The sequence below is a fragment of the Centruroides sculpturatus genome, unplaced genomic scaffold (assembly GCF_000671375.1).
Source record: "Centruroides sculpturatus isolate CEXI.00-Female unplaced genomic scaffold, Cexi_2.0 scaffold6, whole genome shotgun sequence".
Classification (NCBI taxonomy): domain Eukaryota; kingdom Metazoa; phylum Arthropoda; class Arachnida; order Scorpiones; family Buthidae; genus Centruroides; species Centruroides sculpturatus.
Genome location: NW_019384869.1, coordinates 485439 through 513020, shown reverse-complemented (window position 1 = coordinate 513020; position 27582 = coordinate 485439). Strand labels below are relative to the sequence as shown.

General features: G+C 26.9%; 1 protein-coding gene across 1 annotated transcript in view; it reads left to right on the top strand.

Moving 5' to 3' along the window:
• Positions 1-7052: 7052 nt before the first annotated feature.
• LOC111630838 (ubiquitin-protein ligase E3B-like) overlaps positions 7053-27582 on the top strand; it is a 118519-nt gene continuing 97989 nt past the window's right edge. The window contains exons 1-9 of the mRNA XM_023375002.1: positions 7053-7186; positions 10695-10806; positions 11291-11355; positions 11435-11491; positions 17814-17918; positions 22566-22665; positions 23175-23343; positions 23422-23527; positions 27010-27130. Of these exons, the coding sequence (XP_023230770.1) occupies positions 7073-7186; positions 10695-10806; positions 11291-11355; positions 11435-11491; positions 17814-17918; positions 22566-22665; positions 23175-23343; positions 23422-23527; positions 27010-27130 (949 nt within the window). The 5' untranslated portion in view covers positions 7053-7072. The remainder of the gene's footprint in view (positions 7187-10694; positions 10807-11290; positions 11356-11434; positions 11492-17813; positions 17919-22565; positions 22666-23174; positions 23344-23421; positions 23528-27009; positions 27131-27582) is intronic.

Here is a 27582-nt window from a genome sequence, read left to right as displayed (position 1 = left end):
TTACTTTTATGATCTGAGAATACTGAACATTTAGAAACTGGAGAGTGCCATCTTGTGTTTATTTTTAATGTGAATTTCACTCTTAGCATACTCAATTTACTTGCAGTTTATAGAGTGAGCACTTGTTTTAGTTTGATGTTTATTAACCAAACATTAATAAAATATTCTATTTCTTCAGTGATTTTTTTTATTCTAGTGATATATTTTCAGAATATATGTACTTTGAAGTTAATGGTTATTGTCCAAAGGACCAGATGATGAATTCTGCTTGAAACAAAACTTACTATTAAAAATTTTCTCATTACAATTACTTTTTTTATTATAAAAGATGTAATTAGGTAATATAAATCAATACAATATAAATTTATATTATTGTTGACCAATTTATTGAGAAATTTACTTTTGTGGCAGATAAAAACAACTCAAGCATTTAGCAAAGTGATCAGATTTTCCTGTTACATTAAAGAGAATTATGATAATTTTAATGTAAACTGTAAATTGAAACAAGTTACAAACTCGATATGATGTAAACTGTAAAACATAACAAGCTGTTAAAGTTTGTTACAATAATTTTCATTAGAAATTCAGTGGTAATTGTCTTTCAAATGCTGGAGTAATTGGCTGCATTCAGCAAACTCAACATTTCCAGAGCAGTTGAATAATTTTCTGCTGAATGCCCTCTACAGTTTCGGAACATGTTTGGTATTTGGACGTCACATTTAATAGCATCTTTCATTTATGCTACCTATTGCTGACTTCAACTAACCAATGATGGTTGCTTCCTGTTCCAACACATATGCCATATGCCATTCATCATTTGGCAGACGTAACTAAAAATGAAAAAGGATTGAAGAAGCATTAAGTAAAATATTGATTAAAAAAATGGAAGGAATTAAGTTATTCATTTTCTGAAGTAATGTTTACAATATAAACATTACTGCTACTCAATTAAGTTCATAATGTATAGGTAATGTGCTAATTCATAAGTTTTTGATCTAGTTTATAAAAATACTTGTTCTATTTTCTATTATTTTCTATTGGACTCTCTAATGTTGAAATTTGATGTTTCTGAAAAATATTTTTAATAAATATTATGTATTAAAACAGGAAATTATGAAATGATATTTATAATTTAGAGTAGTGGATAGACACTTCTTTCAGGTTTTCTCACAATAGTGAGAAAACAACAAAATAAAAGAAGTGTCTAACCTAAAAGCTGTAATGATAGTCTACCAAACTTAATAGTCATTCGGATTAAAGAGACATACATTCATAGAATTAAATATTCATATTTAAATTAATTTTTATACACACATACATGTAGACCTTATATTGTATTTATATACTAAATAAGAAAAATTTCTTTAAATTAATTTCATTTTAAATTATAAATTTATTTTATGGCAGCACTAAAATATAACTTGAACGAAGGTGCTCATTAGCTACAGGATGGCTTGATTTGAATAAAATTAAAATAAATATACAGTAATACCTTGGTTTTTGTTGACTTCAGTTATTATCGATTTTTTTGCAAAAAATTTGTCTCGGTTTTTGTTGGTTGCCTCGGATTTTGTCAGCGTTCCCACGTGACCTTGCTGCTAATTTTGCATAAACAAAGGGCCACCCACGCATTTTCCTGCTCAGTGGGAGGTTATTTCTTGTTGTGTGAGCATTACCTCACATGTCTAGACAAACAATTCCATTCCTTTCAGCTCCATCATGGGATCAAAGAAAGTTTCCAGAGTCAGCAGCCCTTTAAAAAAGAAGGACAAGAACATGATCTAGTTGAAGGAAATTATTGAAAAATACATGAGCTGCAGTAAGATTGCTGAAATCGGCTGCATGTATGGGAAGTCGCCATCCTTGATAAATTTATTGTGGCAAAAAAGGAAGCAATAAAGGAGGCTAACATAGCGAAAGGCATAAATGTGGAATGAAACAGAGATCACAAACAATTGAAAATATCAAACAGTTATTATTAATTTGGATCAATCAAAAACAGTTAGATGGTAATTTTGTTTTGGAGGCCATCATATGTGAAAAGATTTTTAGTATTAAACACTATGTTTATTCTTTATAAAATGTGTTTTTGGTATGTATTTTGGAGTGTCTAGAACAAATTAATTGGATTTACATTGATTCATATGGAAATAATTGCTTCGGTTTTCATCAGTTTCAGATTTTACCAATTGTTTTCAGATGGATTATCAACAAAAACTGAGGTATCACTGTATATCAATATTTTTATGGATTTTTTTACTCTTGTCAACTGTATGAAACAGTCATAAAACATATCAGTAGGCTCTCATGTTTAGTTAGGTTTTGAATTTACACACGATCAACATTTAATGGGGGCCAAATATCTGTAGCATGCATGCTACCTGACTACTACTGTTTCTCAGTACACATCACAATTGAGTTTAGATCAAATTAATTTATAAAAACCATGATAATTGAGATTCATTTAATATAAATGATATTTACGAATTTGTGTACAATGCTGTTTAACTCAAATTAAATAATTTATTAATTATTTAATTATTCAAAAATGTACTAATATTTTATTTAATATTTATTATTACTAGGTAGCCAGTTAAAATAAAACTAAAAGTAATAAAATAATAATTAAAACTTTGATTTCTACATTGAAACTGAAACTAAAATTAAAAATAAAGTTAAAATTAATTAATTAATTAAAATTTAAATCAAAGCAATCAAAACATAATATTTCAGAAAGTGTGGATAAAGTACTTGTTGTTGTTGTCTGTCTTGATTGATTTGGTTATATTTCATCCAGGCAGAGTTGATTTTCTATTTATAGCAATTTTTGTAAAGTGGTTTCAGTTTTGCTTGGTGGTGATGGAACATTTTGCCTTTAATATATTTTTAATATATAAATATATATAATGGATGTAGACATAAATATAGATAATATTATATAATATAATGCATTATAATATATTGCATTTGTGGCATTTTTATGCATGAAACTTAACTAAAAAGGTAAGAAAAGACTTTGTTTTAGGGGATAGGAACAGATTAATTCATATTATATTATTTCTTATGGGAAAATTTATTTTGCTTTGAAAACAAACCAGTTTTCAAACAACTTTTAGGAACGAATTAAGTTTGAAAACTGAGCTTTGACTGCACTTTATTTTGTATATTCATTCAAAACTTGATGAGAAATTTTTCTTAGTCATTATCATAGGTCCTCTCCCCTGTATTTATACTGATTGACTCCAGTGGTTCCAAATGTGACTATAATTGTTAAAAAATGGAATCAACTAACCTAATTTGATGATTTTGCAATGAGTAAAACTAAGAAATACCTTCCTAGTATATCATTGGACTTCCTTCTTGCCTTGATAACAGCTGCATATCTGTTTGGCATAGACTTGATTAAGTTTTGAATGTTTCATCCAGATGATGGTTGTATTTAAACATTGATTAACATTTCTTGTAACCATATTTTGGATTGTGGCTTCTTATCAGTGATGTTTCTTCCTAGTTAGATCTAGCAATTTTTGATAGGCAAAAATTGCTAGATAAACTTAGGGCTGTTTCCAGACAGAGGTAAGATTCATTATATATAATTGGTGCTAGAGTGGTGCAAGGATGGATGCTAGCCCACTGTAAAATCTCCTTGGCCATTTGCCCACCCATCCTAAAATAATTTATTCAAGTCTCCCTAAATTGACCACTACTGGGAATTCTTTAAATATAAATTCGTTGTTTGTCATGTAATTATATGTTCTTACTAAACCACTTTGGCTTGATGACAAAGTGCTTCATTGAAAAAGAACATTGTGTGCATCACCAAACTTGTCTCTGATAATATGTTGCAGAGGACAATCAATAATCATTACATATTCTGCTTCATTCGCTGTACAATCTATGATGTGCAGCTGGCATCTGTCTGTGTGGGAAATGCTCCCAATAGTATTTGTCCAGGTAGATGCTCCACACTTTCTATTATGTGACCAGCATGATAGGTTTCCAAAACTTGATGATTTATATAGTAGACACTATTGGAGCCTGGAGATTAAACTTTAGATCATCAGAAAATATCACCTTTTTCAGTTGTTCTTTATATTCTTTTGTCCACTTGAGATGCATTGTTGACAAAGATTTTATCTTTTTTGTCAACAATGACTTCTTTGTATGATGGCATACTATCATGCCCATACCTCAAAGGTGACTCATAATACTGTGAGTTGTTACTTTTTGTTCAAGTAATTTCCCTAGACCACTTTAGGTCAATGAATGTGGCAACTTTGTTTCTGAGTGAAAATCTCTTAAAAGCTCAATTCTGGGATGGTGTACAATATAGAGAGCCTTTTTCTGTCTCTGCCTTTTGTTCCTTCAGTACTCCTAGTTTCTTTCTATTTTTTAATAGTCATAACACTAAGAATTGATTAAATCCAATTCTCTGTGCAATTTGTCTAGTAAAATAGCTTTCCTTGTACAGCACAGTAAAGACACTCTTCTTCCAAGGGGTTTTCTACAGTTCTCCCCGTGTTGAAATCACATAAGAATGTACCTGTACAAATACATTTGTCTTCAATGTTCTGACCCAATCATTCTGTGCATTGGCTTAAATATCCATAAAGAATAGATGACACAATTAATGTGACATATGATGCAAAAGGTTGTGGTTTTCATGAAATTTATTGCATGCATTTCTAGATTCTTAAAAATTTAAAGGGCAATGAACAGAATAAAGAATATATTTGTCTGAAGATGTGTGCAAGCTCAAAAGCATTAGCTTTATTTTGTTTTAATTTATTAATTGTTTTATACCATTAAAACATTGTTGAGTAGATTAGATTAGTTTGTTTCTAATTAAAATGTGACTAAGTCAAAAAACACAAGTGAATTTTGTGTTAAATTATAGAAAATCTGTATTAATTAAAACATATGATGAATTTATAAATTTTCAATTGAATGAAACATCATATTTCCAATATATGTTAATATTCATGAAAAATAATTTAATTTAAAAGTATTTTCTAACATTGAATTTTTTTATTAAGAGATTTATTAGTAATTTAAACTCTGTTTATTTTTTATGAATATTTAATCATTCACATATTTATTTTTATCATTACTACAAACAGTTGAAAATTTTTATTCATATTATATTTACNTAATATTATAATCGCGTTGATATAATGAATTTATTGCATTTAAAGATTACAAGATGTTTGCTTTATGCAGAATAACCTTTTAAAAGTTAGTTAAAGTCATTTATTTTTATCATTATTGAATAAACTATTACACATAAAACCTTTTTAACCAGTAATTGAACTTTAATGTAACTTCCAAACGTTTTTGGCTCTGCCTCAGGTGTTTAACAAAACTGACTTCCAGAAGTTGGAACATTAGAATGATGATGCTCGACTTTAAACTTTGAATATATCAAATTCATGCGGTTGATTGACTTTGTTTGAATTTCTCGTACAGGTACTTCCATGCATGCACCACCGTCTAGCAGTCTTTAAAGTTAATACAGTTGCCTTTCAAGTTGGTTTTATAAACTTTAAAGAGTATTAAAGTATTAACTTTAAGACTGCATGATGCGTGGAAGCACCTGTACGAGAAATTCAAACAAAGTCAATCAATCGCATGAATTTGATGTATTCAAAGTTTAAAGTCTAGCATCATTATTCTAATGTTCCAACTTCTGAAAGTCAGTTTGTTAAACACCTGAGGCAGGCTTTGATGAAGGTCAAAAATGTTCAGAAATTACGTTAAAGTTCAGTTACTGGTTAAAAAGGTTTTATATGTGATAGTTTATTTACTCACTCTAGTAAGTTGAGAACAAGACTGTTATAATTATCATTATTGTTCCAAAATATATGGATGTGTAACATTACATTAAATAAATAAATAAATAAAAAAGAGAGAGAAAAAATTGTGTATTATTTTTATTTAAAATTTTTTAATCTATGAACAATCCTTATATGAAAAACGGTTAAATTAAAATGTCATTTGAAATGTAAAAAAAAGTTAAACATTTTCAGGTAAATACTTGACACTTCTGATATTCTAACAAAAACTATATTTTATATTTAAATGCACATTGATTAACATTTCTTGTAACCATATTTTGGATTGTGGCTTCTTATCAGTGATGTTTCTTCCTAGTTAGATCTAGCAATTTTTGATAGGCAANCACATAATTTTTTGGCAATCTGTATAAACTATGCTATAAGCAAAAAATTGTAGGATTACTTACAGAGTGTTCACTGTTTGACCATGCCATTGCTTAAGCTTGTATACGGCGAAAAATACGGTAGATATAATTAATTTCCAAATATTCTATATTAATTAACTTCTATATTAATTTCCAAATATTATAGAGATAATTAATTTAGTTACCAATATTTACAGATGTAACTGATACTGAATGATATCAATTTGATACCAATATATTAGTCTATTGGAATGTTCCTGCTATATTGGTATTGGTATGTTTTACAAACCAATGATCAAATGTTTCTTTTTTTCTTTTTTATACTGACTAAAAAAAAACAGAGTTTGGAATATCATTATGTAAAACAAACTGATTCCAATACACTATTATAAATTATCTGTATCAGATTGCTATCAGTAATCATCTGTAATTACATTTATAGAATAATGACTTTTTTTAATAAATTACCTTTTTTTTTTATATATTACAGAAATATACTAATGGTGTGATTTGTCATGTTCTGTCATACAAATTTGAGTTCTAAGGATCAGTTTTTAGAACAAGCAAAAGCTGCTCGTCTAGAAAGAGNGCGTTTTCTGATAATTTATTTTTCTGCAAAAAATTTGTTGAACTTTGGAGACATCGTTAATAGAAATAATTTTTATGACTGTTGAATAAGAAATGTTTTTTCACAAGAAATGTATGAAATTACAGTACTGTATTAGACTTACAGTACCTAATTTATATACTGTACAGACGATAGTAAACTCAACTTACCTGCCTAAACTCTCTGTAGCGTGTAAGTAGTTTGTTTTTTAATAAATTATCTTTTTTTTTATATATTACAGAAATATACTAATGGTGTGATTTGTCATGTTCTGTCATACAAATTTGAGTTCTAAGGATCAGTTTTTAGAACAAGCAAAAGCTGCTCGTCTAGAAAGAGCACAAGAAAAGAAAAGAGAACAATCTGCTATATGTATACAGGTATGATAAGTTAAAATTAGTGCTGGCAAAAACCACAAATTCTCAAAATTGGTTAATCAGTTTGATAATAACTGGTTTTTAAACATCAGATGCCAAACTGATTTCAAAACCTCTTTGAATTCAGTAGAAGTGATGTTTTATTATTGTATTTTTTTAATAATAATAAAATAATACAATAAATATTAGCCAAAATTCATGAATATGCCTGTATCAGACAATATTTCTGCCAAAATGAAGTCTGTGTTTCTTTGATGGTAAATTCTAGTCATAAGTACCATATTTGCTTGATTAAACATTTGAGGATTTATTTTTAAAGTGTTTGTATCCCCTAGAGATTATTTTGAGGCTATGGTTACTCGATTGTGACTTTCTCACACTCAATATTTGACAATATTTATAATTTTATTTTTAAAAATGTTTCCGTGAACCTTGAAATAGAAAGTGCTATCTGACTCTGGACAATTTGAATTTAAGTTAAATTTCAATTGTCAAACAAAAGTTAAATTTCAATTGTCAAACAAAAGTTAAATTTTTTACCCGTCACTCTAACTACATTATCTTGTACTTTGCAGTATTTCAACATGTTTCCCTACTTTTTATTTTTAACATTATCTTTATTCCTTGGGGTTTATTTGAATCCTCGCAGTTAATTGAGGAAATATGGTATTTATAAAATAGCTTTGAAATCTTTATTGTTTTAAAATTAATTCATGTTAGTTTTTATGTTGATTTTAATTTTAAAATTTAAATATGAATAATGCATAGTGCTAATTTAAAAAGTCAAGGATGGTAAATTCAGGGTTTCTGTGTACCTGGAATGTTAGGGATTTTCATTAGTGTTTGGAAAAAGTCAGGAAATTTGCCTCCTTGGCTGCCTTGTTGATTTTTTTTTTCGCTGACAATATGCTTGACTAAGTGTAGCCATCTGCAGACAGCAAGAAGTAATGTGATGCAATACAACTTATGACAGGAGGTGCAGAATATTTTCAAAACCCAAAATTTCTCTCAAGCATACACAAAATTTCCCCAGAAATTTACGAAGTTCAAAAAATGATATATAGTCGACCCCCCTATAATTACGATTCCTATAAAACTACGAAAAAATATACGTATTTTGGAAATGTTGAGTCGGATTAGTGTAGAATCGATTAATTTTATGGAAGAAAACCTTTCAATCAGCCGTAGTCCGTAAACTTGACACGTGTCGGGCTGTGATTGGAACGACTTGTAAGAAATCGGATTCCTAATAAATTGGAACGTATCTATATCTTATAGGGGGGTCGACTGTATAATTATAATTTAAATGGTATTATTTACCATTTTTCATTTTAATAATTTTGATTGAAATTTTTTTCAGTCTATTAATACTTTATAAAGTTCAGAAAATATATTACGGGATAAATTTAATAAATATATAGTTTTGCATATGGATTATACAGGATTTGTTAATGAATAATAAATAAATAATTGCTTTTTTCTTCTTTTCAAAGACATGTAGATTTATGGTTATGGATTAATAACAGAATAAATTATTTTAATTTAATAAAACATTTTATTTTTAGTTTTAATAATTCGGCAATTATAAAAACTATATAACTGTTAATTATAAAAAATAACTAATTAAAAAGTTGGAGAAGCAATAGCATATGTATATAGTAAGTCAAATGCTGTTTAATTTTGTTATTGTTCCATACTGTAAGAGACATGATGGTCAAGGAATTTGTACAAAGTTGATCAGGAAAAGTCATGGAATTTAAAACAAAAATTTGAATAAGAACTCTGTAAATTGGTTCTCTGTACAAATTGTATTGTTATGTGGAATTATTACTATTACTGCAGTAAATAATCTTCAGTTAATCATAAACAATTTCTAGATTATTTTATGAAATAAATAAACTGCTTCCTACAAAATACAGTTGCTCATATTATATATCTCTGATTGACTAATTTATATTTTAAATTTAATCAATTATTGAATAATTAAATTTAAAACATCCTGTTCAATATATTTTAAACAGTTAAAATTGTTTATCCATGATTTTTCTATCTTTTTCTAAGTCTTACATAAAATATTTTTTTGTATACAGTTGACCCCCCTATAATGCAGTAGATACATTCTGCTTTATAAGAATTTTGCATTGTAGGAATCCTCAAATACACAAGCCAGTCACAACCTGGCACATCTGCAGTTTATGGACTACAGCTGTTCGAAAGGTTTTCTTTCATAAAATTAATCGATTCTAGACTAATTTCACTCAACATTTCCAAAAAAACATAATTTTTTGGCAATCTGTATAAACTATGCTATAAGCAAAAAATTGTAGGATTACTTACAGAGTGTTCACTGTTTGACTATGCCATTGCTTAAGCTTGTTTTCGTCGCGGAGAAACGCACCAAACGGCAGCCGCGTTTTCTCATAAGTTATTTTTCTGCGAAAAATTCGTTGAACTTTGAAGACATCGTTAATAGAAATAATTTTTATGACCGTTGAATAAGAAATGTTTTTTTCACAAGAAATGTATAAAATTATAGTGCTGTATTAGACTTACAGTACCTAATTTATATACTGTACAGACGATAGTAAACTCAACTTACCTGCCTAAACTCTCTGTAGCGTGTAAGTAGTTTGGCTGCTCGTCCACTATTGGTCCAAATTCGACCAATCCTGTCATGACACGAGTTGGCGATGATGTTTTACTGCATTTTATGAGTCTCTTTTAGCGTCTTTATATGAATATGGTCACAATTTTTTTGCCGTGATATATGAATCCGCATTATATGAACTCGTGTTATAGGGGGGTGAACTGTAATTAATTTTGCTTTTAAATTTGAGATAAATATTTTATACACTGTAAATAATTTTAAAATTTATTATTGTAATATTCACATATCTATTTTTATATAATTTGATACCTTCATAAATAAGACATTTGTCTTATAAGAATGATACTATAAACAAAATAAAACATTATTTGTATTTAATGTCTTTAAATAACATATAAGATCATAAATTGTGATAAATTATAAACACAAAATACAAACTTGAATGATTTATTGATGTCGGAAAATGATTGTAATAAAAACAGAATTATATAAGAGAAATTTATTTAACTAAATTTTAATGTCCATGATATGATTATATTACTACCAATCAACAATTTGAGATTAAAAATTTTACTGAAATTATTAAGTTTCACTGGGGTTCCTTATTTCAAATTATTTTTATGATATTTTTAAAACAAACACACCATATAAATATCATTGAGTATTAATAATGATAATTAAAATATTTGTAATGGTCAGAATAAATTTTCATCATTAAATATAACTTAATGGGGATTAATGAAGCATATTTCAAAAAGCTTATCCAATTTTTGTACTAAAATTGTTGAATTATTGATAACTTTTATAAGTTTAATTGTTTTTATATTTAAAAATATGATAATTTATTAAATTACATATAAATTGACAAAGCTGTTAAAAGATTTTTTTAAAATGGTTCTCTAGTCACATGTTCGACGCTATCTAACAAGATTGAAATTAAAAAGTAAAATTCGTAAAGAATTTGATGAAATATTTACTGAAGTAAGAGAAAATGATGGAAAGACATCTTTGTCTGGTAAGAATTTTTTTTTAATTATTATTATTAATCAATGAATTCTTCCAGTTTAACATTTCAAATCTTATTGTAAATATTAACTGGTAATAATGCACATACTGTTAAATGGAATTGTTAGTTTCATTTAACAGTATATGCATTATTATCAGTTAATATATTTTTTTAATGTGATAAATTTTAATTTTATTATTAAACTTATTTATAATCTAAAATAAACACAAAAAATATTTAATTTTCTATATTTTCTGTTTTTTTTTTATGTATTTTAAACTGTTATTTTAAGAAGTTAATGACTTAAGAAGTTTTAATAAAGCAAAAAAAATTTTTTTTTTGACTTCAACTGTGTATTTTTAATTATATAATAATAATTAAAATATCAAGTTTTAATGGTTTCTTTTTCTTTTGCTGTAAACTTTTTAAAATAATTTCAGCTATGGATTTATATACAATGAATATGTAATTTTCAAATTTTGTTTACATATAGCATATGAAATGTTTAAAGTTATTAGAAAATTTCTTTTTATACTTGAAGAGGAAGAGGATAAACAAGTAAGGATTTTTTATAATAAAACTCTCATAAAATGTATATTACATTTTATTTAATTAATTTCTTAAATATTTATTTCAGCGATTTGAAACTGTTTGTAGATATGTTATCACTAGTATGGATAATAATTCTTTGCAGGTAATTTTTATATAATTTATATTTTAAATTAAAAATACTTAATCTGTTTTCAGATTTCAAAATTGTATTAAAATAAAACTATTTACTATAATAATAACAATTAAGATACATGCTTAGGTGGTATACTTAAATAACGCATAAAATATTGTTGATCTACAAACAAGCAACAATAATTATCCTTTGACTATTATTTTATCAGAAAATAGCATCTTATTATCATGTGACACTCTCTTGATAAATCATAAATAGCAATTTTCAGCAATGCTGTTGTTATTTTTATATCTAGGGCTTTAATAATGTTAACATAGAGTCATCTCTGTTGAAAAACATGTGAAACTTACATGGATGACTGGAAAAAATTGCAGTGAATGTATGATGAATGAAAATTATTTTAGCAGTTTGAAGGCTTGGATTTGGACAAATACAAATCTGATTAATCTATTAATTTTTTAATAATACATTTATGTTGAATATGCATAATACTGAAGTTGGAAAGGGAAGAAAATGAAAATTCAAATAATTGAAATATCAACTGTTCAATCCATAACTGAATCAGAGATTGGCAACCTTTTTGTTACTAACTAAGGGCGCAATAAAAATTTTAAAAACCAGTGAGGGCCCATAGTTTAATTTTTGAAAAAAAATCACAATGTTATAATAAATATTTATGTTTGAAATATGTATATTTATACAAAATAAAGATTATACATGCATGTAATAACTAAAAAATGAAAATGAAAAGTAAATACATAAAATAATACAGAATCAAATTAAATAAAATTACAAGTTTAGTGACCTTTCACTTATACATTTCTCATTTAAGCACCTCTCAGTTATGAGACGATTTTCACTGGTCTTGGCTGAAGCCTATGGGAGACAACGTCTAAAATCTCATTTGAATGACTCTCAGTTAAATGACACTCTCAGTTCTATACCCCTACATATGTTTNAAAATAAAAATTGAAATTAAGTAACCAAATAGATTCAAATGGATAATAATTCTTTGCAGGTAATTTTTATATAATTTATATTTTAAATTAAAAATACTTAATCTGTTTTCAGATTTCAAAATTGTATTAAAATAAAACTATTTACTATAATAATAACAATTAAGATACATGCTTAGGTGGTATACTTAAATAACGCATAAAATATTGTTGATCTACAAACAAGCAACAATAATTATCCTTTGACTATTATTTTATCAGAAAATAGCATCTTATTATCATGTGACACTCTCTTGATAAATCATAAATAGCAATTTTCAGCAATGCTGTTGTTATTTTTATATCTAGGGCTTTAATAATGTTAACATAGAGTCATCTCTGTTGAAAAACATGTGAAACTTACATGGATGACTGGAAAAAATTGCAGTGAATGTATGATGAATGAAAATTATTTTAGCAGTTTGAAGGCTTGGATTTGGACAAATACAAATCTGATTAATCTATTAATTTTTTAATAATACATTTATGTTGAATATGCATAATACTGAAGTTGGAAAGGGAAGAAAATGAAAATNTTTCAAAATTGTATTAAAATAAAACTATTTACTATAATAATAACAATTAAGATACATGCTTAGGTGGTATACTTAAATAACGCATAAAATATTGTTGATCTACAAACAAGCAACAATAATTATCCTTTGACTATTATTTTATCAGAAAATAGCATCTTATTATCATGTGACACTCTCTTGATAAATCATAAATAGCAATTTTCAGCAATGCTGTTGTTATTTTTATATCTAGGGCTTTAATAATGTTAACATAGAGTCATCTCTGTTGAAAAACATGTGAAACTTACATGGATGACTGGAAAAAATTGCAGTGAATGTATGATGAATGAAAATTATTTTAGCAGTTTGAAGGCTTGGATTTGGACAAATACAAATCTGATTAATCTATTAATTTTTTAATAATACATTTATGTTGAATATGCATAATACTGAAGTTGGAAAGGGAAGAAAATGAAAATTCAAATAATTGAAATATCAACTGTTCAATCCATAACTGAATCAGAGATTGGCAACCTTTTTGTTACTAACTAAGGGCGCAATAAAAATTTTAAAAACCAGTGAGGGCCCATAGTTTAATTTTTGAAAAAAAATCACAATGTTATAATAAATATTTATGTTTGAAATATGTATATTTATACAAAATAAAGATTATACATGCATGTAATAACTAAAAAATGAAAATGAAAAGTAAATACATAAAATAATACAGAATCAAATTAAATAAAATTACAAGTTTAGTGACCTTTCACTTATACATTTCTCATTTAAGCACCTCTCAGTTATGAGACGATTTTCACTGGTCTTGGCTGAAGCCTATGGGAGACAACGTCTAAAATCTCATTTGAATGACTCTCAGTTAAATGACACTCTCAGTTCTATACCCCTACAAATGTTTCAGACTAATGTATTTTTTCCTCACTTTACCGTCATGATTGTCAATCACAAGAACTGAATGGGGTCGCTTTGGCATAGGTCAGACAGGTGCCCAGGAAGATAAGAAAGCAGAGAGGATTATCATACTGGTCATAATAACTGTTTTTAGAAACAGAATGGCTGCTGGCTATATGTTTAGATAAAACAAGTGGTAATGTCATAACCCTTTAGCAACCATTGTCATGTATTTCCAGACTATTGTTGCATCCTCTAAAGCTGTTTCCAGGTATGTATTGACTAATAACTTTGGTATGAATTTTGTGTCAGGTCGCAATTATTTACATGCATATTTTTCAAATTTTGACAAATTGACCTTTCCTGACATGTATTCTATCTAACTATGGATGGCCAACAAAATTTCCAAAATCAACATACTTCCAGTTTCTGCTCTATGAAGATTTTAACATAAAGAAAAATACAGTACTGTACTTTGGCCCCACAGATCCACTTTTGTAGTAAAACTTGGATATGCACATTAATTTCTAGGTGACATAAGTAGCAACGTTGCCAGATTTAACTTTGTATTTTGAATTTAAAAGAAATAATGCTTTTAACTGTGGTAATCAATACTGAAAGGAGTTTACAGTTATATTTTTAACACTTTTCATTCAAGTTGGTCAGTCTCTCTCTTAAACAACTTTTATTATTGGTCCCTATAGAGTTATATAACTGAGAGGTCACTGTATATACATTTGTGCTTGCATGACTATGGCTCTAGAAGGTGCATGGCTCTAGAAGGTGCATCTAAAATGCTTCTCAGGTGCTGCATTGCTAACTCCTGTAACCCTTGCTGTAAATAATTCATGGTCATTTCTTTGCTCATTTTGTTTTGAATTTTTTCATTTCTGTTTGTTGTTATGAACATTGGTTTGGTTTATGTTTTTATGGTTTTTTCTTCTTGTTGTATTATGATCATGAATTTTGATTAATGAAATGAAATGATCTCCTTACATATCTGAACTAGACATTTGAATTATAAATGAGAAATTAGGTTAAAGAAGATATCTGAAAGACTGAATGTAATGTATACAGTTAACTTATTTTAAGCAGTTGTAATTGCCATGTAAAATGACCATTAAACTAGACATGATTTGGATAAATGAACCAGTATCTAGATGCATTTTTTTTTTTCAGTTAATTTAATATATTTTGAAAAACTATTTTGATAAAACATCATTCTAATTTCAACTGTTCACATTTAAAGATGGCTTTTTAACTGGATCAAAAATGTTAGTCCTCTTTAAATTTTATCCAATGTTAAAGATACATGAATTAATTTGTCTGTAATAAACACATAATGTTCAGATATTTTGACTGAACCATTTAAATTATATCAACAAATTTGTCACTGTTGAACCTTTAGAATGATATCTCAATCTTTATTAATTCCTTAATCATTAGTGAATTATTTGATGTGCCATTTTGCTTTATGATTTTACATGTTACATAGTTTATTGGTTCCATGCTAACATGATAGCATTTAATATATAATTAAATGTTGCATTTTAAAAGTAATAGAATAAATACAATAATGTAAAATTATTTATGGGTTTAATTGTAATTAAATTTGATTAAAATAAAAATTGAAATTAAGTAACCAAATAGATTCAATTTTTAGAATATAAATTTTGAAATATGAATATTATATTTTCTTTAAAAATACCTATTAATAAACATTATTTATGTGAATTTATAAATAAAAACATTTTCAACATATTTATTTAAATTTAAAGTTATCAAAAAGTTATGTAGAGGGCATTTTACTGTAGTTTAAAAAAAATTTTTTAAATTAATTATGAGCACTAAAATTAGATTTTCAAACTTGAGAGACAGTGGCCTACAGAATGATGAGAGTGGTAATTAATAGTTATCAGACGTTTTTTTTATAATACAAGAATATCACAGAAAATCAGGTAATTGTTTGTTCACAGGTGTTAATGATATATATGGAGTGACCATAATTAAAGTTTATCTAATCTAACTGCTGTAGCAAGATATCTATTAGCCTACTGTAACAGCAACTATAAAACTTGATAGTGATGATATGGACTAATGAGATGATGTGGAAGTATTTATGGAGTAAAATGAAATAATTCCAACACATAATAACCATTGCTGGTGGTAATAAAAAGTAAAAATTTAATATGCATTAAGAAGGGACCTCTTCAATGTGGTGTATCTTCTTCTTATATATTAAAGCAGAAAATGACATGGAAACTATTAATGTAAGAGTGACAAGAGCTATGATAGTGAAATGGCATGTTACCTTGATTTTTAGGTCAAGGTAACATGCCATTTCACTACCTTAGTTGAGTTATGAATGTCACTATGGTAGACATTGGCTTTTAAGAAATTTCAAAGCCAGAAGTTACATAGATCCAGATCTGGAGACTGGGATGACTTTGCTAAAGAAAAATAACTGACACTAATCTTATCATTTTTGAAATGGGCTCAAAGTAGTTCCATTACAGATGTAACAATGTGCAGAGGAGGTCTATTATGCATAAAAATGATAGGCTAGATTATCTGAATCACAGTTGATGTCAGATGGCAACACATTTTTTATGGTGGCTTTAGTATCACTACATAGTTAGCAGCAATGTAGGAAACAAAAGTGATGAACATCATTGGATGTTTATGGAATGTCAGAATGAGAATGAATAATAATATATTACATAAGATAAAAAATTTGTACCGAAGAATCAACAAAACTCTGAATAAGTTTTCATTTTTAAATGTTCAGTATTTTCATGTCTGAGCAACAATAATTATAAAACAACACTTTATGTATGTAAAACTGATTTGGATATAGTAGTGAATATGAATAATATAATAATCATATAGAAAAATAAAACTTGGAATTATTCATAAACATCATAGTTATTAGATTTTGATAAAACAATTCCAATATTTTGTTAAATGAGCCATTTTAATTCAACAACTGTTAATGAATTAAATAGAGTTGCATAAGCCCTCCAAATTGTTAAATCCTATTTATTAGGTTATCTAACTCTATCTAATTTATAGTTGTGGGCTAAAAGTGTCGTTTATTATTACAACTGTTAACGAAGTTGAAATATTTATGTAGTGACAATATTTAAGATAACTGTTTTTGCTATCTCAGAAATATCCTATAACAATATATTATAACTTTAAAAATATTTGATTTTTAATAATGACTGTAACAAATTCATATTTGAGAAATAAATTTTTACTTGATTTACAATTTAAAATTACATTGTATAAAATGGAAAAAATGATAATTGAAGCATATATTTGCATTTTGGAAACATTTAATATTTGCAGTTGAGTCATCCTAATCTGTCTTTTATAATTTGACTTCATATCATATTTTAGGTGATAGGCTTCACCAATGTTTGAATTTGTTTAGAATTTTATAGCAACAGTAAGAAATATTCTAAATTTGAAATTTTTATGTATTTCATATTAAGAATGCTGAGATTGTTATGTATATATGATTTTTTAAAATTAATTCTAATTTAAATCTTATTTTCCTTTGAATCTAATTATCAAAAAATATGTGTTTTATAAAAAAATTAAATATTTTTTGTTTTCTTTTAGTATCAACAATTCATTATTCTTAACGTATAAACGATAAAATATTAAATACCATTCTACAGAAACATTTGATTTCTATTATATATCTGGAAAAGAATTGAAACTGGATTTGTCTAATTTTTTTTCCTCTTTCTGCATAAAAATGTGAATTTTGTAAAAAAATTAATTTTTGAATAAAAATTATATTAACATTATTTAATTAAAAAAATAATTTTGAAATTTTTATTGAAACCTTTATTAAATTGGATTTTAAATAATGATGAAATTTTCTTTTTTTTATTTCAATAGCAAAGTTACATATCAGTAGCATTGAATAAAGAAGAAGCTGTTCTATGGATTCAACAAATTAAAGCATTGTTATGGCAATGTTGTATTTACCTGAAACATCTAAAGGTATTTAAATATTTAAATCTTTTTACAAAAAATGAATCAATTGTTAAACAAATTAACTATGCACAGAAATTTGTCCATAAACACTTTTTCTATAAACATTTTGTTCATTTTGCTTTAAATTCCAAGAAACATTTTGATTATTTTCATATTTCTCATATTTAAATTTACCAATATCTGGTCCAATAACATTTTGTTCTATAAATTAGGTCTGTCATGGAGTTTATATATTAATATGAACAACAAAGATATACTTGTTAAGTAAGAGACTAACTCTTTAAATTAAATTAATATGCCTCAATGTCCTTAATTTATTCAAATATTATTTCAATCACCAGTACAGTGTGTATTTCTATTAATAGGACTTATTAAACTGGTATTTAAGATTATTGCAAATCAGTCACACAGATTAAAATTGTTTTATTTACATTTATCTGTATTTTACTATTAGAAGAAATTGGTTATTACAATATTATTACCATAAGTCTACCTACAGGTAAAAAAAATTAGCTAAATTAGTGTTAATTGTTTTATTTACATTTACCTGATAATAAAGTTACTAATTTATTATCAGATAAATGCTAATAAATTTTAGCATGTGTGACTGATTTGCAGTAATCTTAAATACCAGTTTAATAAGTCCTATTAATAGAAATACATACTGTACTGGTGATTGAAATAATATTTGACTAACTCCTTATTTAACAATGAGTTAATCTTTTACAAGAACAAGCACTTACTAACTGAAAAATTGTTAGTTGAATTTTATTTCAAATGAGATGAGACAATTAATTCTCAGTTATAGAATTCTTTTTAAATTAATTAAAACATTTTAATGCTTTTTGGAAGTGAATCACACGTCATAATAATGTCAAGAATCTCTGAAGTGATGGATTTGCTAACTTTATTGATGTTTACTATAGTGGGAAGAAGACTAAACTGAGAACTAACTGTATCGCTGAACTTATTCACACTGTATGAAACACAAACAAGACACTAAAATTATCACAAAGAAACTTCAATTAAACAAGTTTAAATTTACACATGCAATCATTGTTCAAACAGCTGATTGAATCTCAGACTAATCTTTCTAGCTATCATCACTTAGTAGAGTTTCTGCTTGTTAATATGAGTAGGACTGAATATCTTTATGAGAGATAGCTTGTTAACAGAAATCTCATTGACTGAGTACTAATTAAAATGATTATTGTATTTTATTTCATATGATTTTAATGTTTTTATAGATCATACAACTATCCATTTAAGTTTCCTTATGTTGCTAAGTATTGTAATACATAACTGATTTAAAAGTGTGACAAAAATAAGTCAAAAAAATTTTTTCTCATTGAGAAATTAATGTTGATTTTTTTAAAATTGTTTCTGACAGTTGTTACATTTATCAGTATCATGTGTTTTTTGAACTTTGACTTTTCATTTGATATTAATTCTAGTATGGATATCAAAATTGGTATTGAAATGAACAGCACAGGATTCTTGCATTCTATTTATCTGATATTAAACTAATTATTCTAATTAATGTTTTGTATTAGGTTAAAAAATAGTTTTTATTGTTCAGATTTAGCTCATTTTTTTAACCTGTAGGTAGACTTATGGTAATAATATTGTAATAACCAATTTCTTCTAAAATTTGTAAAATCTAATAATAATAATAACAACAACAACAATAGTAAAATATCAAAAGCTTCACTCAAACACAAACTATTACATACCCAGCAACCATTTATTTATGGTTGTTGGATATGCAATAGTTATAAATGCACACCTTATGACAGTCATAGAAAACAACACAGACAAAATATAATATGACAAACCATAAATACAGACAAAACAATATAGACATCACATTCATTGACAAATAAAACATTTCACATAGATATTACAGGCAGTTGTACCAAACATTCACAACATGCAAAATACATACCCTGAAAAAATTACTAAATACTCAGAACTCACTCACAAAACAAAGTGTCTGTGGAAGAATTGATTAGATATATATTATGCCTGTAGTCCTTTCTTGCATAGGCATCATAACACATACACTACACAAAAGTCTAGAAACATTAGGCTTTACCAATACATACATCAAACTACCGAAGCACCATACTAAACATATTGAATAGAAAATTTTTAAACACAGATACATAAATGAAAACACAATCACAGTAACAATTTTTGTAGCTATACCTCGATCTTGGTCCAGCATAGTTCTAGAGTAGACTAACTGAATATACTACAAATGTTATATGCAGATTTGAATTGTTTATATTATTAGGAATTATTTTTAAAATTGTACTTTGAAATTATGATTTTATAAAAATTGTGTTACATGAAATCCTTGTTAATTCAAAATCGGATAGTTCGAAATCCCATTAGTTCATAACTATAGTACAAGGATCATTCTAAAAGAAAAGAAGGTTTTGATCTGACAAGCCATGCAGTTCTCCCATCACCCACTGCCGCATCATGGACCTTCCCATGTGACTCACTGTTGCATCAGTCTGATGCTAACAGTGAGTCACAACAATCGTTTACTGTTTACAGTGTGATTTTGAAATGTGTGACAAAATTAAAGATCCCATCAAGTGTGAGGTTTGTAGTGTAATACACATTTTGAATGCAAAAAAGTCTGCCCTATTGAAATTTACAGACAGAGAATGTAATGTTTATGGTAATGTGATGAATGAAGCTTCAGTTTGAAACAAATGGCGGGGATTGTTGTCCAGAGGCATTGTGCTTCTTCAGGATAACACACATCCGCATGCTGCTGTGTTAACAAAGAACTTGCTTCAGCAGTTTAAGTGGGAAGTTTTTGAACATCCTTCTTATAGCCCAGACTAGATTCCTTGTGATTACCATCTTTTCCCAAAATTGAAGGATTTTTTTAGCTGGAACCACTGTGGAAGTGACAACGAACTGAAAGAGGTTGTTAATGACTGGTTCAAGAACTTGGCGATAACTGAGTTTGCAGAAGGCATAGCAAGACTAGGCTGAAAGTAGCAGATTGAGATATTATTTGTAGGACTCTATGCTGCTAGGTTTGGGTGATTTTCTACTTATTAGGCTACTTCAAAAATAATTCAGACTACATTTTGATAATGCTTTACTTTTTATAAAACCTATCTGGCAACCTGTAAGATTCTCTCTGAACATGTGCTGTTTATCTGCAGTTTATTTATATCATGAATAATTATTAATTAATGAAAGTAGTACAGTGGAACCCCGGTTAATGAACTTAATCCGTTCCGCGACTCTGTTTGTTAACTGAATTGTTCATTAACCGAAGCAATTTTTCCCATAGAAATTAATGTAAATGCAATTAATCCGTTCAAGTCTCCGAAATTTTTGTCATTTTATTTGTAATATACAGTAATTTTCTTTGATGAAAATGTAGGAAAATGTAGTATCTATCATTACAGCAACAAACATGTGAACTTTGTTTAGTAAAATAGCACTGTACATACCTTCATTTGTTGTAGTTGGTTGCAGAAAAGTGGAGATATACGAACCTTAATGCTTAGAAGGGGAATCCCCTCCAAAAAAAATAACAGGTAGCACTTCATCAGAAGATTCTTCAAGTCAAAGTCTCTTTCAGTAAAAAAACCCACCAGTGGCTAAGTGGTCTTCGTACCTTGAACACGAGGAGTTCGTTCATGGGTTCGCACCTTGAACACGGGGAGTTCATTCATGGGTTCACACCTCGCTCAGATGGGCTGGCCACATGGAGTTTTCCGGGATTTCTCCACGTCTGTAACGCCTAAATAGAGGCCAGTTTCCCTTAAAAACACCTCCCAGAAGGTATTCCCCCTAGTCAGATCGCCCAAGTATTGCATTGCCATAACCTAACAAAGAAACAAACTCTTTCTGTAAGGAACAAGAAAATGATCTAAAGTTGATTGTCTTACTCTTTTAATCAAAATTTTTCTCAAATGCGATAGCACATTGTCATTTATATTGCGTTGTCGTTTTCTGTTACCACTATGACTTTTTTCTTTCTTTGATGCCATATTGATTAAATATATAAATCACAAAACTGAAAAAAGAAGTATAGCACAAACACTCGGAAAAGCAATGCTTAACTTGCACATGCCTAACACCAATTAAAATTTGACACAAAATACCATTACGTTCGTTATCTGAATTTTGTTCATTATCCGAGACAAAATTTTTGCAAAATAAAAGTTCGTTAACCAATTTTGTCGTTAACCAGGACGTTCGTTAACCGGGGTTCCACTGTATTCTGTATACATAGCTGTATTCTGTTTGCTTAATGAATTACATTAGTTATATGGCATTTGGTATATTGTACAGAAATATGCAAATCTCAGATAATTCAAAACACACTAATTTGAAGACATGATTATTTTGTCTCTTGAATTTCAAATTAATGAGGATTTCATGTATTTAGTTTAATTGTTTTTAACTAATGATAAAAATCATCTATCAAATGAATAGTAAAACTATATATCAAGTTATACAAGTTGGATATAAAATTACTTTGAATTTATTTTTTTGTGTATTATTTATATTTTAATTTGAATGCTTTTTAAAAAATGTTTTATTATTGATTTTGTGGAAATAATGTATGAATTGCTAAAACAGCTAATTTTTACTATTATTATTTTTTTAAAGCCTGAATGCCCCCAAGATACAAAACCATTAATGTTGTATCTCCATATGCTGGTTACTTTTACAAATGCCAATACATGGAAAGTGTTTAAAGATTGGCAAGGTATGTTTGCATTATATGAAAGAGATTTATGCATAATTTTAGAAATGAATAAAAATAGGTAAAAATTATTATTTTAATTAAAATTATTAAATCTTCTAATATTTTTAATATACCATATTTTCAAGTGTATAACCTACAATAATCTCCTAAAATGACCTGAAGAAAATTGCTAGAATGAAAATAAAACCTTCACATAGCCTGCTCTACCCTATTCTCCTGCCTCTATATACTATGACTAAATTTCAGCCATTGACTCATAGGTATGAGTTCATAATTGCAATTTAAAATCAGCTTATAACCCACCCCATTGCATAATTCACACTTCCTTTTATATATAGATAATCTGTGAGTTATACACAAAAATATGGTGATTTGCTTTAGCATTAGGAGTCATATAATAAATGAAAATAAATAAATGTGCTAATCTTTATCAAGAATTTGAGAATAAGTTTGTATTTATTCTCAAATTTAAATATTTTAATTTAAATTATTAAAATTATTGTTTTTAGGAGATGCTTTAAAGATTGCAATGAATCAACTTTGTGCAAATATTATGAGTTATTTAGTTACAAAAGGAATGTATGCTAATCTACAGATTATATTAATTAAAGGAATTGTTCGGTCAAAGCCTAGTTTAAAGAGAGCAGCTCTATTAGCAATTACAAATCTTGCAATTAGGTATTGAAGTATTCCTATTACATTATATTAACAATAGTATATTATGAAACATTAATTATAAATTTTGTATACTTTTAGACCATTAGTGGCATGGCAATTTTCAGAGAATATAATGAATCTTTTCCTTCTTCATATTTTATCAGTACCAGCTTTGTTTCATCATTTATCTAATATATCACCAGAGGTAAACAATAATAAAATATTTAAATATGATATAATTTTAAATTATTTGAAAAAGTATTTTATACTGTAATGATGATAATTATAAATCTAATTCATAGAAAAACCATATTTACACAAGTATAGAATTTTTATGACAGGCAGGATTTTAAGTTTATCATTTTCTTAATAAATATTTAATTATATTATCAAAAATTTTAAATTTTTGTCATAAAATTATTACATAAAATTAATAAATAAATATATAAGAATTCTGACTTGTTTTTATTTTCTTTAGTAATATTTCTGAATTGTTTTAAATTTAGCATCATAACTAATTCTGTACAAAGAATTTTCTATATGAGATTAATTTTTAAAAAAATTAAGAAATTTATAAATATTTTTAAAGTAAATAAGTGAAGTAAATTTCTCTTAAATACTATTATTTTGATAGATTAAAAGATTTGATACATTTTAAAAGAAATTACAAGATACCAGTTTAAAATATACAGATCTGTTATTTTTATCTAACTTTTATCAATTAGTATTTTCTTCTTTTAAAAAAATGTAGAAAAATTCATATCATTTAGGAAAATACAGTATTTATATAGAGGAGACAGTTTATTCTAAATATTTTGCCTATACAGTAAGACCCTGTTTAACACGGGGATGTGTTCCTAGACGACAAAGTGCGAAACGAAACAGCATTAAACAAGATCATTTTAACATGGAGTAAATAGGGAAAGGGGAACATGCAAGCAAAATAAACAGATTTTTACTTTAATTTTAAGTTGTTTTTTTATTAATTTGCATAATAATATATGTTAAATAACACATAAACATATGGACACAGAAATGTAAAGTTCATTTTTTGTGATGAAGGTCCTGGCTTTTCTGAAATTTTTGTTTTTTGCAATAAAGTCATGCAGTTTCATTTGTTGCTTTTTTCTTTCCTTAAGCAAATGTCAGTAGCAGACAATCGCATCCAAAATGCTTCATTTTGCTTTTGTACTCCTTTCAAAATCTGGATCATTTGCTACAATTTGATTTTGATTATCATTACCAAACTTTTACTAAGGAAATCTGTAGCAAGTTCTTCGGGTTCTTCATTTTCAGAATCACTATTTACCTGGTAAATAGTGATTCTGAAAATGAACCCTGATTCTGCCAATTCTTGAAGATTGTCGTTGGTGGAATGAGGGTGAGAGCCTTATTAATGACAATTGGTAAGGCTCTCACCAGAAACTTGCAGTAACTACTCAATATCCTGCTCATCTACATCTCCTAGTCCTGGTGTATTGATTAGGTTGACAATTTGGTCAACCTAACAATATAGTGATAGGCTCTTCTCATTGAGAATTCTTGGATACCTTCAACCATAACTTCTTTCACACTCCGTTCATGCATTTATCAGTTAATTCTTGCCAAGTAAAGTTGATATTTCCTATGGCATCCATGATATTATATTTTTTCCAAAATTGCGCAAAACAAACGTAGATTTAAGGGAAGTACAGTGCTATGATGAATTGCCACCTTTTGCTGATTGGTTCATGTTCGGGAATAATCATATTATATATGAACCAGTATAAATTTTGAGCTTTTTTTTAGGCTTTGAGTAGCGTGCGTTATATTGAATCATCATTAATCGAGGCAGTGTTAAGTAGGGTCTTACTGTATTTTCATACCATAAAATTAGGATAGGAATATAACAATTGTATACAAAATATCATTTACTTATTCTGAAAACACTTAACCTTACTTCTAACCTTTAAATTATCACTAACTTTCAAAAGAGTTACATAAATTTTAATATTTTGTTTACTTTATTGCATGATTAAATTTAAAAAGAAATTAGTAAAATGAAATGCAATTTTAGAAGTATGTCTATTGATCTGACTCTTGTTAATAATACAAGATTATTATATCAATAGCTTGGTTTGATTAAAATCTGTCGTCTTTCACAACAAAATGTCAAAATTCTAATGTGGTTAAGACGTTTAAAAGTTGATAATTCAAAATCTTTCAACTATATTATTGTAAAAATAATTTCATTTGAAAATAATTATTTTTATGTATGTGAAATGATCTATTCATCTGTAATTATTTTTTATAATTAAATTATTTATAGAATGTTTGAATAGCTGTGGAACAGGCATATATAGATATAATAAATTTTATTATTTAAATGGTGTAACTGGCAAGCGCCGTGCGGTGCGCTTGCCAGTTACGCCACCCAGACCCCGACCAATCATTTAATTAGCCTTATTATAGCCTGATATTCAGGTGATCGTTTGGTGATTTATTGTATACTACTCGGGCTTTGAGATGTTGTCATTTATATACTATTAAAATCACTTTTAACATAGGTAACTTCTCACTATCTAATGTTTTACTATCCTTAAATAAAAGCTTATCATACAATATTAACAGTGCTTTTATTTAAGGTAGCAAAACATTAGATAGCATCATTTGATTGTAAAAATAGATTCAATACCAATACATTTAAAATTAATTTATTACAGCTATTAATAATGAAATAAAAAGGCTAAATATGTAAATTGTATTATAATTTTACCTTTATTAACAGAACTCCATTTATATTTCAGTTAAATTTATTAATAATTAGCTTTATCTTATTGTGAAATCTTTATTTTGTTAAAAAATAGGTTTTCAAAATTATATTCAGTGATGTAATGTGTAGTTAGTATAAATATGTATCCATTAACCTTACAGTTTCTTGATTTAGGACATAACATATATCATTTAACACTATCTTAGTTTATTGTTTGATATAAAATTTTGTAAGAAATTCACAATACTGTAATGTAGTGATTTGAATTTTTTACCTACTACAGAACAATATCTTATTAATTTTGATTAAAATATTACTGAAATTTGTAATCAAAATTAAATTTTTTAGAATAAAGCAGTTCACATAAATATTTTAAAAATAAAATAATATAGATAATGTTTTCATTGTTTTATGATAACTACCAATCATTTATCAATAAAATTTATTTGTCAAAATTTTGTTGATGTCAGAATTTAATCAGAAGGATTATTTAAAGAAATAAAGAGGAATAATGATAGTTTTAAATATAATTTAAGAATGTTTTTTAAAATTTAGCATTTTATTTTTAAATAAAGTGCTAAAGTTTATAGAAGGTTTTTTTTTATACACATGGGAAACACAAATGTATATTTTCTAAGGATAAATTGTAGTACTGAAAATATTAAAGACAATTAATCTTATAATTGAGTTGAATATTTTCACATTTTAATATAATATTTCATATTATAATACTTAAACTTTTGATTTCTATAAAATAAAACCATTTAATTTTGAACTGATTTAGCTGAAAAATTATAATTATTGGAAGATTATAAATGCCATTATTCATTTCAGTATAAATATGTTATATATGGTTTAATAAATATTTAGTTAATTTTAAAATATTTTTATATGTTTTAAGTAAAATAGTTCATAATCATTTGTTTTTTTTTCAGTGTATAACTGTTTTTTTAAGTCATGGTATTTTTAAGAAAAGCTTGGAATTGCTTATGACTGAACAAAATACAAGGATATTATTTAATGTTCTTGAAGGAAATTATGCTCTTTGTCTGCTTGGTAAGAATGACATTTAGTTTAATAATTATTAATGAGTTAATAATAAAATTACTAAAACTAAAAAATTTTGAAGCTAAAAATTTACTTCATACTTCTTTTTGTTAACTCACAGATAAAAAAAGTTTATTTTTTATATTTTAATATATATTGTATATTTTTATATGTGTATATATATGTTACAGTCAAAACCCGTTTTTAGTTAGAACGCGTTTTAACTAGTTGAAACTAGTTTATACTGAATGTCTTTGTTAAAACCCGTTTTGTCTAGTTAAAACTAGTTTTAACTCAAATTCATTTTTGACTAGCAGTAAATTCTAGTTTTACTATTTTGACTAGCAGTAAATTAATTAGACAAAACTGGTTTTGTCTAATTAATTTACTGCTGTACATGATTTGATTTTAGATAAAACTAGTTTTAACTTTTAACATTAGTTAAAACTAATTTTAGCTAC